This window comes from Plecotus auritus, assembly GCF_963455305.1.
Source record: "Plecotus auritus genome assembly, chromosome: 4".
NCBI lineage: Eukaryota > Metazoa > Chordata > Mammalia > Chiroptera > Vespertilionidae > Plecotus > Plecotus auritus.
The window spans coordinates 100,431,483-100,446,091 of NC_137775.1; the positions used below are offsets into that span (position 1 = coordinate 100,431,483).

The 14,609-nt window shown below is 50.1% G+C and overlaps 1 protein-coding gene across 1 annotated transcript; it reads left to right on the forward strand.

The window, feature by feature from the left end:
• Nucleotides 1-248: 248 nt before the first annotated feature.
• Nucleotides 249-13,652, forward strand: LOC308246748 (RLA class II histocompatibility antigen, DP alpha-1 chain-like; the record flags this gene model as incomplete). The annotated part of the gene is made up of 6 exons (XM_080665131.1): nucleotides 249-296; nucleotides 861-942; nucleotides 10,822-11,067; nucleotides 11,373-11,654; nucleotides 12,122-12,268; nucleotides 13,591-13,652. 6 exons carry the CDS (start codon nucleotides 249-251, stop codon nucleotides 13,650-13,652), a joined length of 867 nt encoding a protein of 288 aa, XP_080521257.1.
• Between the last annotated feature and the right edge of the window lie 957 nt (nucleotides 13,653-14,609).

Here is a 14,609-nt window from a genome sequence, read left to right on the forward strand (position 1 = left end):
AAAAAATACTCACCGAAACCGGTTTGGCTCAGTGGATAGAGCGTCGGCCTGCGGACTCAAGGGTCCCAGGTTCGATTCCGGTCAAGGGCATGTACTGTGGTTGCGGGCACATCCCCAGTGGGGGGTGTGCAGGAGGCAGCTGATCGATGTTTCTCTCTCATCGATGTTTCTAGCTCTCTATCCCTCTCCCTTCCTCTCTGTAAAATAGCAATAAAATATATTTAAAAAAAAATAAATAAAAAATACTCATGGTAAACTTCAATGACATGTTTCTAGGCATCAGCATCAAAAAGAAGGTGATCATGCCCTGGCTGGTTTGCTAAGTGGTTAGAGCATCGGCCCACACACTGAAGGGTCAAGGGTTGGATCCCCCGTCAAGGGCACATATCTGGTGCGGGAGGCAACCAATTAATGTGTCTCTCTCAAATTGATGTTTCTCTCTCTCCTTCTCTCTCCCTCTTTCTCTTTCTCTCTCTTTCTTCCCCTCCTTCTCTCTCCCATTCTTTCTTTTAAAAAATCAATGGGAAAAATATCCTCAGGTGAGGATTAACAACAACAACAAAGCAATTAAAAAAATAAAAGGAAGGTGCTCATGTCTCCTTTTAGCAGTCCTCCTCTTAGCCCCAATCCCACATGCTGGTCCTGACAGCTCTCCCACCTCCTCTCCCAGTAGGGCCTGTGTCTTCTTTCCCCTTCCCATGTGGTCTGGTTGGCTGAACCCCTTCAAGCTGCCTCCCCACCTGCTTCTCCCTCGCAGGGGGAGGGCAGTAAGCGCAGGAGCCAGCCCTTCCCGTCCTGCCCCGCCTCCTTTCTCCTCGCTGTCTGGCCCAGGTGGCCACTGCAGATGCACCTGAACACAGAGGAGCCAGACCAGAGCCATGCTCCTGCCAGCTGTTGCCCTGGCTGTCCTGCTGAGCCCCTGGGGGACTGGGGCCATCAGGGGTGAGTGCTGAGTGGGCAGAGCGGGTGGGGCTCCTGGAAGCTTTGCAGCTCCACCCTGAGCCTCTTCTCTCTTCTTTTTCCTCTTGTGTGAGGTCATTTTTCTTGCTCTCGTTCTAACAACAGTAATAACCACCATCTATAAGCACCTACCAAGTGCCAAATCTCACTTCGTTTTCACAACAGCCTTTCAGGAAGGCGCTTATTATTCTCATTTTAGAAAGACGGAGGCTCAAAGAGATTAATAAATGTCTCCTGAGCCCCATGTCACAGAATTGATGACTGAGGAGCCACAGTTCTGCATCCTCCTCAGGACAGTCTGTCTGTCTCTGTCTGTCTGGCTCTCTGACATTTCCAAGGCAAACCTCTTAAAACAGGAATCTTCAATGTCTGCCCACTGCCTGCCCCTTTGCCTCCCCATCTCTGGTGGCCTCCGAACAACAAAACCAGCACCACTTCTCCATGCACTTTACCTGTGTGGTTAGTCATATTTGCAGTGTGACCACTTCCGCCTTCCTAGAACTTTTCTCTCGTTCCCTGTCTCTTATGAGCACACTTCTTCTTGTTTTCTTCCTACTCTTTAAGCCTGTCCTTTTCAGCCTTTTAAAAATGTCCACGTTGCCAGGACATGGGACCGCACATTCAGACCCTGCTATTAGGACTTCCTATACTTTCCTTGGGTGACCCAATCCAAATGTATAACTTCACCTGCCAGAGGACTCCTAGCCCAGTCTAGCCCAAGATCCACCCACTTATTTCAGCCTCCCTCAAATCCACTCCACGTTGTCCCCTGGGAATTCAAACTCAGCTTGTCCCAAACAGAACATTTTCTCTTCTCTCAATCACGTCCTTACCCCTCATTACCTTTTCAGATGCCACAGTTCTCCACTCCTGGATCTTCCTATCCCTACTCTCATCCCATCATTTACTGATCCCCATGGCTTCTCATCTCCTCCTGCCCTTCAGACCCATCTGCTCTTCTCCTTCCCCTATATTCCTGCCCCACCATGCCGGTCACTTCTCACCTGATTGTCCAAGAGTGCTACTGGTCTTGCTTTCACACGGCCTCCCCAAACCCATCTTCCCCACTGTTGCCACCTCCTAGTACAAATCTGACCATGTCACTCTCTCTCTCTCTTTTTTATAATATATTTTTATTGATTTCAGAGAGAAAGGGAGAGGGGGAGAGAAAGATAGAAACATCAATGATGAGAGGGAATCATTGATCGGTTGCCTCCTGCACACCCCACACTGGGGATTGAGCCCACAACCTGGGCATGTACCCTTGACTGGCATTGAACCTGGGACACTTCAGTCTGCAGGCCGACGCTCTATCCACTCAGCAAAACCGGCCAGGGCCATGTCACTCTCTTGATTGAGAGCCTCCCATCACTTCCCAGGGGCTGTGGGATCAAGTCCAAACACCTGCTCAGCACACAGGCCAGGTCACCATGCGCCCCCCTCACACCGACCACTGCACTTCTCCAGGCACTTTCTCAAGACTCCATTCCTGAGCCCTGTCTCCTGCTGGCAATGCCATTGCCTGTTCTCTGCTTCCCTAACCCCTGGTGAACACCAGCCCCGGTAGCCCCGCTCAGATCTCATTTGACGTGGATGCTCTCCACTTGCTCCCCGGCAGCACCCGTGTCCCTCAGCACTGATCGGTGTACCCAGTGATCGCTTTTCTCTGTCTTTCTCATTCTTTGGATTCCAAGCAGCAGAGGACAAGGACCATGTCTTCTGAGTTATCTCCTTAGTCCCTGGGGAGTGAAGCTTCACAATAAATGTTGTGAAGTTTTGTTCTTTTTTTTTTTTTTACTGAATGAAAATTAACATGCTTGCTTTAAAATGCACAGAACTTCAGCTTTAAGAATTTGTGAAAACGATAAAGATTAAACATCCTATGGTGGACAGACTCATCCATTCAGCCAAGTCTGTACTGTTTCTCTCTCTTCTTCTTCAGCTTCTTCTCTGTAGGTGAGCAATTCTCTAGCCACTAAATTCAGCGAATTCATTCATTGACAATGAATCCTGCCACTAGAAGCATCGAAAGAGAGAATTGTTTCCCACATATTGGAGCTGTGAGCGGGAATCTTTAATTAGGGAGTTAGACCATTGAACCCTGCAGTGTCATTTCCCCTGAGTTCCTCTGTCTCTCTCAACCCCGAACTCTGTCACTTTTATTGTTTTACTGTAAGCCTAATAGATTTTTCTGTTGCCAGCCTTTTGTGGCTTCTTACACATCAGTTAAAATTAAGATACTATCCCATAGATATTTTAAATGCAACAATTTTTATTTCCAATGGAAACTATACTTAAAAACATAAATTCAACAAGAAAATTTGTGAATGTTGTATGAATATTAATACTTTTAATTTTAATATGCCTAAAATAAAAGTGTTTTTGTTACTGAACAGGGCCCGGGCCCAGAGAGGGTCTGCCTCCGATGGGTGTGTGGTGTGTAGGCTCTTTTTTAATTTAAAATATATTTTTATTGATTTCAGAGAGGAAGGGAGAGGGAAAGAGATAGAAACATCAATGACGAGAGAATCATTAATTGGCTGCCTCTTGCACCCCACACTGGGGATCGAGCCCACAACCTGGGCATGTGCCCTGATTAGGAATTGAACTGTGACCTAGTTCATAGGTTGATGCTGAACCACTGAGCTATGCCAGCTGGGTGTGTGTGGGTTCTTGACTTGAGCAGGAAAGATTTCACAACACAAATCCAGGTGATGTTGAGAGTATGTTTATTAATGCTGGGAACAAAGGGAGGACTTAGGGTACAAGAAGCAATGGGAGAGAGCCGAGGCTGGGCTGTTTTGGTTCTCTAGAAATGTTACAGGGAAGAAGTGAGCTGAGGAGCGGCTGCTGTCGGCTCACTGGAAAGTAACAGTCACAGTGAAAGAGCTAAGTCAAGGTGGGGCTGCTGTTAGCTCATTGGAAAATCAGAGAGGAGAACCCAGATGGCGGCATAGGTAACGCCTGTACTCGCCAGCCTCCCACAACCACATCAAAACTGTAACTAAAATACAGAACAACCATCATTCAGAACCGCCTGAAATCCGGCTGAATGGAAGTCCTACAACTAGAGAAGTAAAGAAGAAAGCACACTGAGACTGGTAGGAGGGGCGGAGGTGCAGAATGGGCTTGTCCAACATTCACAGCGTGTTTTTTTTGTTGTTGTTGTTTTTGTTTTTTTAATCGGGAGGGATATCTCCAAGGCCTCCCAGAAGAAGCAGGAAGTCCCAGCCCCACACCAGACCCCCAGCCCAGGGTTCCAGAGCTGGGAAGAGAAGTTCCTATAACTTTAGACTGTAAAAACCAGTGGGGATTATGGCTGAGTAACATAGAGGCTGCTGAAGTCCCAGGTGTTCCTCTTAAGGGGCCCGCACATGAATTTACACAGTCTCACTTCCTCTGAGCCCCAGAGTCTGGTGGCATCTTTGGGGGAACCCAGGAGCATACGGGGAGGAACTGGACTGTCTGGTATTGGGGCAGAAACTTGGGGGTGGCTTTCTCCCAGACAGGAGTGCTCACAGGAAGTAATTGTTCCTGTGCTGGGACTTTCCCCGTCACAGAGCTGACTGGCAGCCATATCTGAGTTTCCATCAGCATGGCCCACACTGTTTTCTCTGCCCTGGGGATTCCCTGAGACCCCACCCCATCCAATTTGCAGACCCACCCAAGCTGTTTGCAGCAGCTTTTCCATATGAATGGCCTGTTCTAGCTCAGGCTTCAGACTTTCCTAAAATCTCTTAAACAAACAGCAGCTGGAGTCAGCATGCCCCAAGCCTATCAATAAAAGGCCCAAGACCTGACACCAGCCTTGCTTCATAGCTGGGTCTCCCTTGGGCACTTCCTAGCCCAATGCAAGTATCAGCCATCCGCAGATCTCTCTGTAGCTCCTGCCACGTGCCCCCAGGCATTGGCTGGCTTTGCACCTCCCTGGAGACCTAAGAGCAAGTGCACTCGGTGAACAGCTTCAGACCATACCAGATTACAGCTCTACACATCCACAAGCAACACACACAAGGGGCAGACTAAGTGAGCATCAAAGACCCACTGAAGGAAGTCCTGCTCCATAGGGCGTCTCCTGCACAGCAGCTCTTTCACTGTAGCCGCAGCTGGTCCTCACAGCCAATTGGCCAGGAGGTCAATTCCTCCCAGTGATGCCAACAGCAATCAAGACTCAATTACGCCCTAGCTGGTTTGGCTCATTGGATATAGCATCAGACTGCAGACTGAAGGATCCTGGATTTGATTCCACTCAAGGGCACATGCTTGGGTTGCAGGCTTGATTCCTAGTAGGAGGTGGGCAGAAGGCAGCCAATCAATGATTCTCTCTCATCATTGATGTTTCTAGCTCTCTCTTCCTCTCCCTTCCTTTCTGAAATCAATAAAAACAAATTAAAAAAAAAAGACTCAACTACAAGCCTGTGCACACAGCACCCACACAGGGGTGCACCTATACTGCCAGCTCAGGTGACTAGGGAGGCTGAGCTACTGGGCTCTACAGGACACATACTGCACAAGGCCACTCTACCAACTCCAGGAGACATAACAGCTCTACATAGAATATATAGAAACAAACACAGGGAAGCAGCCAAAATGCAGAGACAAAGAAACATGTCACAAATTAAAGAAATGGAAGAAATCTTCAGAAAAAGAACTAAATGAAATGGAAGCAAGCAAACTACAGATACAGAGTTCAAAACAATGTTTAAAAGGTTACTCAAGGATCTTAATGAAAGTTTCAAGGGACTTAATGAGACCTTCAAGGGACTTAGTGAGAATTAATGAGAACATCAAGGGACTTAGTGAGACTTTCAGGATCTTAGTGAGAATGTCAAAGACACGGAGAAGGACCCGTCAGAAATTAAGCATACACTAACTGAAATAAAGAATAACTTACAGGGATACAACAGTAGAGGGTTCTGAGAATCAAATCAACAATTTGAAATAGGAGGAAGCAAAAAATACCCAATCAGAAGAGCAAAAAGAATCCCAAAAAGAATCCAAAAATATGAAGATAGTGTGAGGAGCCTCTGGGACAACTTCAAACGTACCAACATTTGCATTATGGGGTGCCAGAAAGAGAAGAGAGAGAGCAAGATATTGAAAACCTATTTGAAGAAATAATGACAGGAAACTTCCCCTACCTGGTAAAAGAAATAGACTTACAAGTCCAGGAAGCACAGAGAGTCTAAAACAAGAGGAACTCAAAGAAGACCACACCAAGAATCATCATAATTAAAATACTAAGGGTTAAAGACAAAGAGAGAATCTTAAAAGCAGCAAGAGGGAAGGTGTTCTTTACTTCAAGAGAGCACCAATAGGACTGTCAGCTGATTTAGCAATAGAAACGTGGGAATGGCAAAAAAAATAGTCAAAGTAATGAATAGCAAGGACCTACAACCAAGATCACTCTACTCAGCAAAGCTATCATTTAGAATTGAAGGTCAGATAAAGAGCTTCACAGACAAGAAAAAGCTAAAGGATTTCACCACCACCAAACCAGTATTACAAGAAATGTTGAAGGGTATTAAGAAGAGGAAGAGCCTTAGTTGGCTTGGCTCAGTGAATAGAGCATCGGCATGGGGACTGAAGGGTCCCGGGTTCAATTCCAATCAAGGGCACATACCTGAGTTGCAGGCTCCTTCACAGTCTGGGGCCTGGTCAGGGCATGTGCAGGAGGCAACCAATCGATGTGTTTTCTCTCACATCGATGTTTCTCTCTGTCTTTCCCTCTCTTCCACCCTCCCTAAAAATCAATGGAAAAATATCCTTGGGTGAGGATTAACAACAACAAAAAATAAACAAATGAAAATACTCCACTGCATCCTTTGCCTTAGAATGTGTGGCTGTGATTCAAATTCTCTTAAAAAAAAAAAGGAGAAAGAGAAAAAAAAAACATGAACAATAAAATAGCAATAAATACATACTTATGAATTGAATCTAGAAATCAAAATAATGAACAAGAAATCTAATGAACAAATTAAACTGATGAATAAAATAGAATCAGAGGCATGGAAACATGGAATAGACTGATGAATCTCAGAGGGAAGGGAGGTTGGGGGTGGGTGGGAAGAGATTAACCAAAGGTCTTATATGCATACTAGTGGCCTGGTGCACGAAATTTGTGCACGTTAAAAGGGGATTAATTAGAGGAAATAATTTAATATTGCTATTTGTCCTTTCTCTATAATAGAAGTGTCAGAGATGAAAGAAAATTAGTAAAATGTATATGAAAACCTACCTCCTGTCAGAGTCTGGGGCACACCCACATGCACCTCAAAATTGCGTGAGACCCAGACCCGGCCGCCCCACCGCCCCTCATTGGGATAGATCCAGACCTGGCTAGTCCCACCCTTGTCAAGTCCCGCCAGGCAGGGAACGTAGCCTCAGGTCCCCTAGCCTGGTGCCAGGACTGGGAGCATGGCCTGAGGTCCCCCAACCCAGACCAGGGTTGGGGGGGGAGTGCCTTGAGGTCCCCCGTCAAGCCCCACCAGGTGTGGGACATGGCCTGAGATCCCCTGTCAAGCCCTGCCAGGCGGGAGGGGGCGCAGCCTCAGGTCCCCTGGCTCAGCACCGGGAGGGGGGAACAGCCTCAGGTCCCTTGTCAAGCCCCATCGGCAGGGGGGTGCAGCCTCAGGTCCCCCCTGGGTGGGGGCACGGCCTGAGTTCCCCTGGCCTGGTGCTGGGGTGCAGGGCATGGCCTGAAGTCCCCTATCAAGCCCCACCTGGTGGGGGGCATGGCCTGAGGTCCCCTGGCCTGGCGCTGGGGCCAGGGGAGCAGCCTGAGGTCCCCTGTGAAGCCCTGCCTGTTGGGGGGCGCGGCCTGAGGTCCCCTAGCCCAGCACCAGGACGGGAAGTGCACCTTGAGGTCCCCTGTCAAGCCCCGTGAAGGCGGCCTGAGGTCCCCTGTCAAGCCCTGCTGGCCTGAGGTCCCCTGTAAAGCCCCCTGGGGGCGGGGGAGGGCGTAGCCTCAGGTCCCTACGGATTGCTTGTTAAGGCTCCTTATGGGAACTTGGCCTCAGCTGTGGATGCAGCCATCTTTGTGATGGAGTGATGGTTAATTAGCATATTCCCTCTTTATTAGATAGGATAATTAGATAGGATATGCATTACCTATGGGCACAGAGAATAGGGTCATGAAGGTCTGGGGTGGGGTGGAAACCAGGTGGAGGGGGGCAATGGGATGAAAAAAGGGGGACATCTGTAATACTCTCAACAATAAAGATTTTAAAATAATTAATTTATTAAAAAGAAAATCAAAGAAAAGGGGCCTTGGAGACAGGATCAGGGGTTTAGTCCAGGACAAGCTGCTGCTGCCCATTTCTCCCCTGGTTGCAAGTATCCTGGGGACCCTTAGATTTTAGGAGAAAGAAAGTAAAAAGTTCATGCCCAAGAAGGGGCATGGGCATGCTCTGGGCATCCTATTTCTCTCTTCTGCAGGTAAGCATCTGAGGGAGGGTTTCAGCAGAATATTCATCAGCTTTCCATGTGCGTTTTTAATATGCTGATGCATCAAAATGAGCTGATAGGGAGTCTGGGATTATTCTTTGGTTTGCTTTACTGTTTTACTTTTTTATCTTGGGTCTGTCTGGCTCTAATCAGGCTTTTGTCATTTGTTCCCCTCACGTCATCTGTCCTTGGGTTTGGCTGGCATAAATGGCATTAATTAGGTTTCCGTCCTCTATCTCCATGACCAGAGTGATAAGCTATGTATTCTCTAATTAGGGAGGAGAGGTATACACCATTTCCTCTCAAGTGTCCTTGGTTGGGGAAGATAAGGTCTTGCGATTCACTAGCTGGCTATAAGTTGCTCAAATTGTTTGGTCTCATTTAATTATCTTGTCTCAGTTTCCCCATTCCATTTGCCTGGGAATTTTTCTAGCTTCTTACTATTCTGCTTTATTATGAACAAAATTACATAACCTACTTTTTTATTTTTAAACTAGACACCCGGTGCACGAAATTCATGCACGGGCGGGGGGTGTCCCTCAGCCCAGCCTACACCCTCTCCAATCTGGGACCCCTCAAGGGATGTCTGACTGCCCGTTTAGGCCCGATCCCAGTAGGATTGGGCCTAAACAGGCAGCCGGACATCCCTCTCACAATCCAGGACTGCTGGCTCCCAACTGTTCGCCTGCCTGCCTTCCTGATTGCCCCTAACCACTTCTGCCTGCCAGCCTGATCACCCCCTAACCACTCCCCTGCCAGCCTGATTGATGCCTAACTGCTCCCCTGCCAGCCTGATTGCCCCTAACTGCCCTCCGCTGCAGGCCTGGTCACCCCTAACTGCCCTCCGCTGCAGGCCTGGTCACCCCTAACTGCCCTCCCCTGCCGGCCTGGTCACCCCTAACTGCCCTCCCCTGCAGGCTTGATTGCCCCCAACTGCCCTCCCCTGCTGGCCATCTTGTGGCAGCCATCTTGTGTCCACATGGGGGCAGCCATCTTGTGTGTTGGAGTGATGGTCAATTTGCATATTACTCTTTTATTAGATAGAAAATCTTTATTATTGAGAGTATTACAGAAGTCTCTCCCCCACTCTGGCCCCCCCTCCCCCATTGCCTCCCTCCACCCGGTTCCTGCCCTGCCCCAGGTCTTCGAAACCCTATTGTCAGTGTCCATAGGTAATGCATATATGCATATACGATCTTCGTTTACTCTCTTCCCGCCCCCCCCCACACCACCCTCCTTCACTCTGAGAATTGTCAGTCTGTTCCATTTCCATGCCTCTGATTCTATTTTATTCACCAATGTATTCTGTTCATTAGATTTCTTTTCAATTTTTAGATTCAATTATTGATAGATATGTATTTATTGCCATTTTATTGTTCATATTTTTGTTCTTCTTTTTCTTCTTCTTTGTCTTATTAAAGAATACCCTTTGACATTTCATGTAATACTGGTATGGTGTGGTGAACTCCTTCAGCTTTTTCTTGTCTGTGAAGCTCTTTATCTGACCTTCAGTTCTAAATGATAGCTTTGCTGGGTAGAGTAATCTTGTTACAGGTTCTTGCTATTCATCACTTTGAATATTTCCTGCCACTCCCCCCATAATTCGAATGTTGGTACACTTGAAGTTGTCCCAGAGGCTCCTTACACTATCTTCATATTTTTGGATTCTTTTTTTTTCTTGCTCTTTTGATTGGGTGTTTTTTTGCTTCCTCATATTTCAAACTGTTGATTTGATTCTCAGAAACCACTACTCTTACTGTTAAATCCCTGTAAATTATTCTTTATTTCAGTTAGTGTATGCTTAATTTCTGACTGATCATTTTTCATGTCTTTGACATTCTCACTAAGATCCTGAAAGTCTTACTAAGTCCCTTGAAGCTCTCATTAAGATCCTTGAGTAACCTTATAAGCATTGTATTGTACTCTGTATCCAGCAGTTTGCTTGCTTCCATTTCTTTCAGTTGTGACCTGTTTCTTTGTCTCCGCATTTTGGCTGCCTCCCTGTGTTTGTTCCTATGTATTGGGTAGAGTTGCTATGTCCTCTTGAGTTGGTAGAGTGGCCTTGTGTAGTAGGTGTCCTGTAGAGAGAGAAAAACATCGATCAGCTGCCTCCTACACGTCCCCTGCCAGGGATCAATTCCATACCCGGGGCATGTGCTCTGACTGGGAATCGAACTGGCAACTGGGAATGACAGATGCTTAAGTCTTCAGGAACAAGAGAAACAACCCGAATTTTAAATAGTAATTTCTCTCATTGTTTTCCCCAGTTCTTTTCTTTCATTTTGCATTTCTCATGTTCTGTGTTATTCCTTCTTGTTCCCAATAACCTTCCTTTATCTACTGGCTTTCTGTGTTCTGTTTACTTTTCCTACTTATTCACCCGTCCTCCAACCTCCCTCCTTGCACTGCATGCAGCCGACCACGTGTCAACATATGCGGAGTTTGTGCAGATGCACAGCCCCTCTGGGGAGTACATGTTCCAGTTTGATTCGGATGAGCAGTTCTACGTGGACCTGGACAAGAAGGAGACTGTCTGGCGGCTGCCGGAGTTTATTCACACCTTTGACTATGATGCTCGGAGGGGGCTTGCTGACATCGCCATGGCGAGAAAGAACTTGGACACCCTGATCCAGCGGTCCAACCACACCAGGGCCACGAATGGTACTCTTACCCTTACTCGTCCCTCAGCCCAGCAGCAGGGTGGGGAGCCCAGAGCCCACTCGTGGTGGCCCCGTGAGGGGGCAGTATCCAGAGGGTCAGAGGAGGCATTGCCTTCTTATTCAAGGAAGAGGTTGGGCTGAGGGAGGCCAGGTCAGGGGCAGAAGAAGCCGTGACTCTGACCTGGGCGCCCTGGGGGCAAAGGGTGGGCCTGAGAGAGGTGACCCCTAACTGGAGAATACTGGGCCCAAGGTGGACCCTTGAAAGGCAGCCGGAGGCCCAGACTCACCAGGTGCTGTCCCCTTCAGAGCCCCCGGAGGTGACTGTGTTTCCCAAGGAGGCCGTGGAGCTGGGTCAGCCCAACACCCTCATCTGCCACGTGGACAAGTTCTTCCCACCAGTGCTCAACGTCACCTGGCTGCGCAACGGGCGGGCAGTGACGGAGGGCGTGGCTGAGACCATCTTCCTGCCCAGCACAGAGTTCAGGTTCCACAAGTTCCACTACCTGACCTTCGTGCCCTCGGCCGAGGATGTCTACGACTGCCGGGTGGAGCACTGGGGCCTGGCCCGGCCACTCCTCGGGCACTGGGGTACAGAGCCGCACCCTCGGCAACACCATCCTGACACCGTCTCTGGTCCAGGACCCCCTCTCCTCGGCACTTGCTCTCTTGCTTTCCTTAATCCTGTGGCATATTGTCACTCTACCCAACGTCACCATCTCATGGTTTCTAACTCTTTTTTTTTTTTTAATTCTCACATGAGGGTATTTTTTTCCATTGCTTTTCAGAGAGCGTGGAAGGGAGGGGGAGAGAGGGAAACATCGAAGTGAGATAGACACAGAGACTGGTTGCCTCCTGCACGCACCCGACTGGGGGTGGGCGGGGAATGAAGCCGCCATCCAGGTATGTGCCAGTGACCAGGCATCGAACCTGAGACGCTTTGGTGCACCGGACGGCACTCTAACCACTGAGCCACCAGCCAGGGCCCATTAAAGGCCATACCCAAGGCCAGCTCCTGCTCTCTGCACCTCTGATTTCATCTTTCCTTTGTGCCCCAGAGGCCCAGGAGCCCATCCAGGTGCCCGAGACAATGGAGACGGTGGTCTGTGCCCTGGGCCTGGTGGTGGGCCTGGCGGGGATCGTTGCTGGCACCATCATCCTGAAGAGCAGGCAACCTGACAGCGTCCCCGGGTGCAGGGGCCCCTGTGAGTCCTCCAGGTGTGGGTAGGAAGGCACAGTGGAAAGGAGAGGCGTACGATGGGTGGGGATGTGTTACTGCATGAGGGTCTGCTGCCCCAGGCACATAGGAGCCAACACCATGGCACTGGCTTTGGAGAGGAGAAAAGGCCTGTGTCTGCGAGCTGCTGGCCAGGAAACTGCAGGCAGAGGCGGCTCCAGCCAGTTGCCTGGGGCTGGGTGGGTGTGAGGGGGAGCAGTTAAGGGCTCACAGGTGTTGCTCGTGAGTGGAGTTTCACAAAGGTTTCTGGTAGGTGATGGATCCACTTTGGTTCTGGGTGTTGTTAGACATGTAAGAAACACACACGACATTAATGTGCACCCGTGAATATCAGCACACGCCATGTGACCAGCAAGTACTCAATCAGGAAAGCAAACACTGCCAGCATCCCAGAGGCTCTCGTTTGAGCAGCACATAATTTTCAGGAAGTAGAGCTCCTTTAACCCATAATGCACAGTTCCTGGCACAGAGTGGGCGCTCAGCACATGTCTCTCTTGTAAGTGAGTAACTTATTACGTATGTAATAGGTACCCATTGAATACTTTCTACCTCCAAAGATTGCAACTCATTTGGAGTTGGATGCAGCCACGTGGTTTGCTTGGGATGATGAAATGTAGGAAGTGATGTGATTTCCAGGAGGGACCACTGAGAGGCGGCGTGGGATTTGCCAGGTCCCGTCCACTCCCCTGGGGTGCTGGGCACAGGTGCTGAGAAAAGCAGCCCTGACCAGCGGTGCTGCCCGCTAGTGGCTGGACACTGGGCGGGAGCAGGCGCTGGGCACCAGGGCACGTGCGGCTCAGCGCAGCGCCTCTCACTGCACAAGGTGTGGGGACTCAGGGAGCAGAGAGGCAGGAGCATTAGAAAGCTTTCATCACAGAAGCCAAGGGAGCAGGCATTTCGGAAGGAGGCAGCAGTTACTGGTGCCAGCTGGCCGCAGCGAAGCACTCGCGTCGTAGGAGATGGTCCTTGGAGCCCCTAAAGAGCGGCCTCTCACAGTGTCCAGCCCTCGCCCCTCTCCACCCGCCTTCTGCCCACTTGCCTCACTGTTGGGCCTCGCTGTCTGTGGAGTTCAGAGCAGCTGCGCCGCCGTGGAGAGCTGGAGAGAGAGAAGGGCCATCTCCCTGGGCGCCCTGGCTTCTCACCCGCCTGCTGTGCAGCAGCAACACCTGCTGGGACACGCCCCCCCCCGCCCCCCCACCGGCCTGGGCGGGAGGCAGGGAAGGGAGGTGGGAGAGGGACGAGGGTCAGTGCCCACTGGGTGTCCTAACCCCGTTGTTTGTCCTACTGCAGGCGACAAGCTTTCCGTGACAGAAGAGGACAGAGGGGAGACACCAGGGTCAGGTCTGCTTTAAAGCTCGAGGTCCTCTGAGTCTCTGTATTCAGCATCAGTGACTGAGGTCCCCAAGTACCCTCAACTCTGGCCTGTCTGTGACCTTTCTCGCACTTAGCAACCTGCCAAGGCCTCCCCTGTAGAAAGAAGTTAATAAATGATGAGATTTGAAGTGTGGTGACACCGCATGGTCTCCGAGCCCCGGTCTGCCCTGGGGCTTCTCCCTGCCAGGCTGCCCGCCTGAGAAACCCCCAGACCAATACACACTCGTGTGGCAGGGCTGGTTGCACCTCTAGGGCCTCTTCCCAGCTCCACACCTGCGGCTCCCTTGGGCACACATCCTGGGCCTGGGACGTGGTGCCACGCGCGGCACTTTGTGGCCCTGCCAGGAGGTAGGTCTAGAGAACGCTGGCCCCGCCCCAGGCACTTCCCAGCCTCAGCTCTGGGCACAGGGAGCAAGAAGTTCGGTGCTCATGGTGGGGCTGGCTCACTGGAAACGATTCCTTACATCCTCTCTGTGCTGCTCCCCTCCTTAGACGCCCTCTCCTATTTCACCCGAAATCCCACCCCTTCTGGCCTCTGACCTCCGGGCCCCTCCTCCCTGGGCAGCAGAAAAGACCCATCTCCACCAGACCCATTGTTTCTCCCAGCGAGGGTGCTCGCCCTTAGTGCCTCAGTATCTTCTCACGCATAGCCCCTCCCAGGAGGACAGGCACGGTGTCGTCTGTACTGTGCCCACTGCAACCCCCACCCCACCCCACCCTTCCAGCCTCACTTCTCCCCCATTTTCTTTCAAGGGCATCTGCACCCACCTGTGGAGGCCCCCAGTGTGCTAGCTGGTTTATTCATGTCTAAGCCCCAATTGTGGTTAAGGTCCTAGCTCTCCCCTCTCCCTCTCCACCTCTTCCAACCCCCCCTCCCCACAGCAAAGTATGGGAATGTGCATGAGCAGAGTTTCAATGGGGGAATTCGAACATAA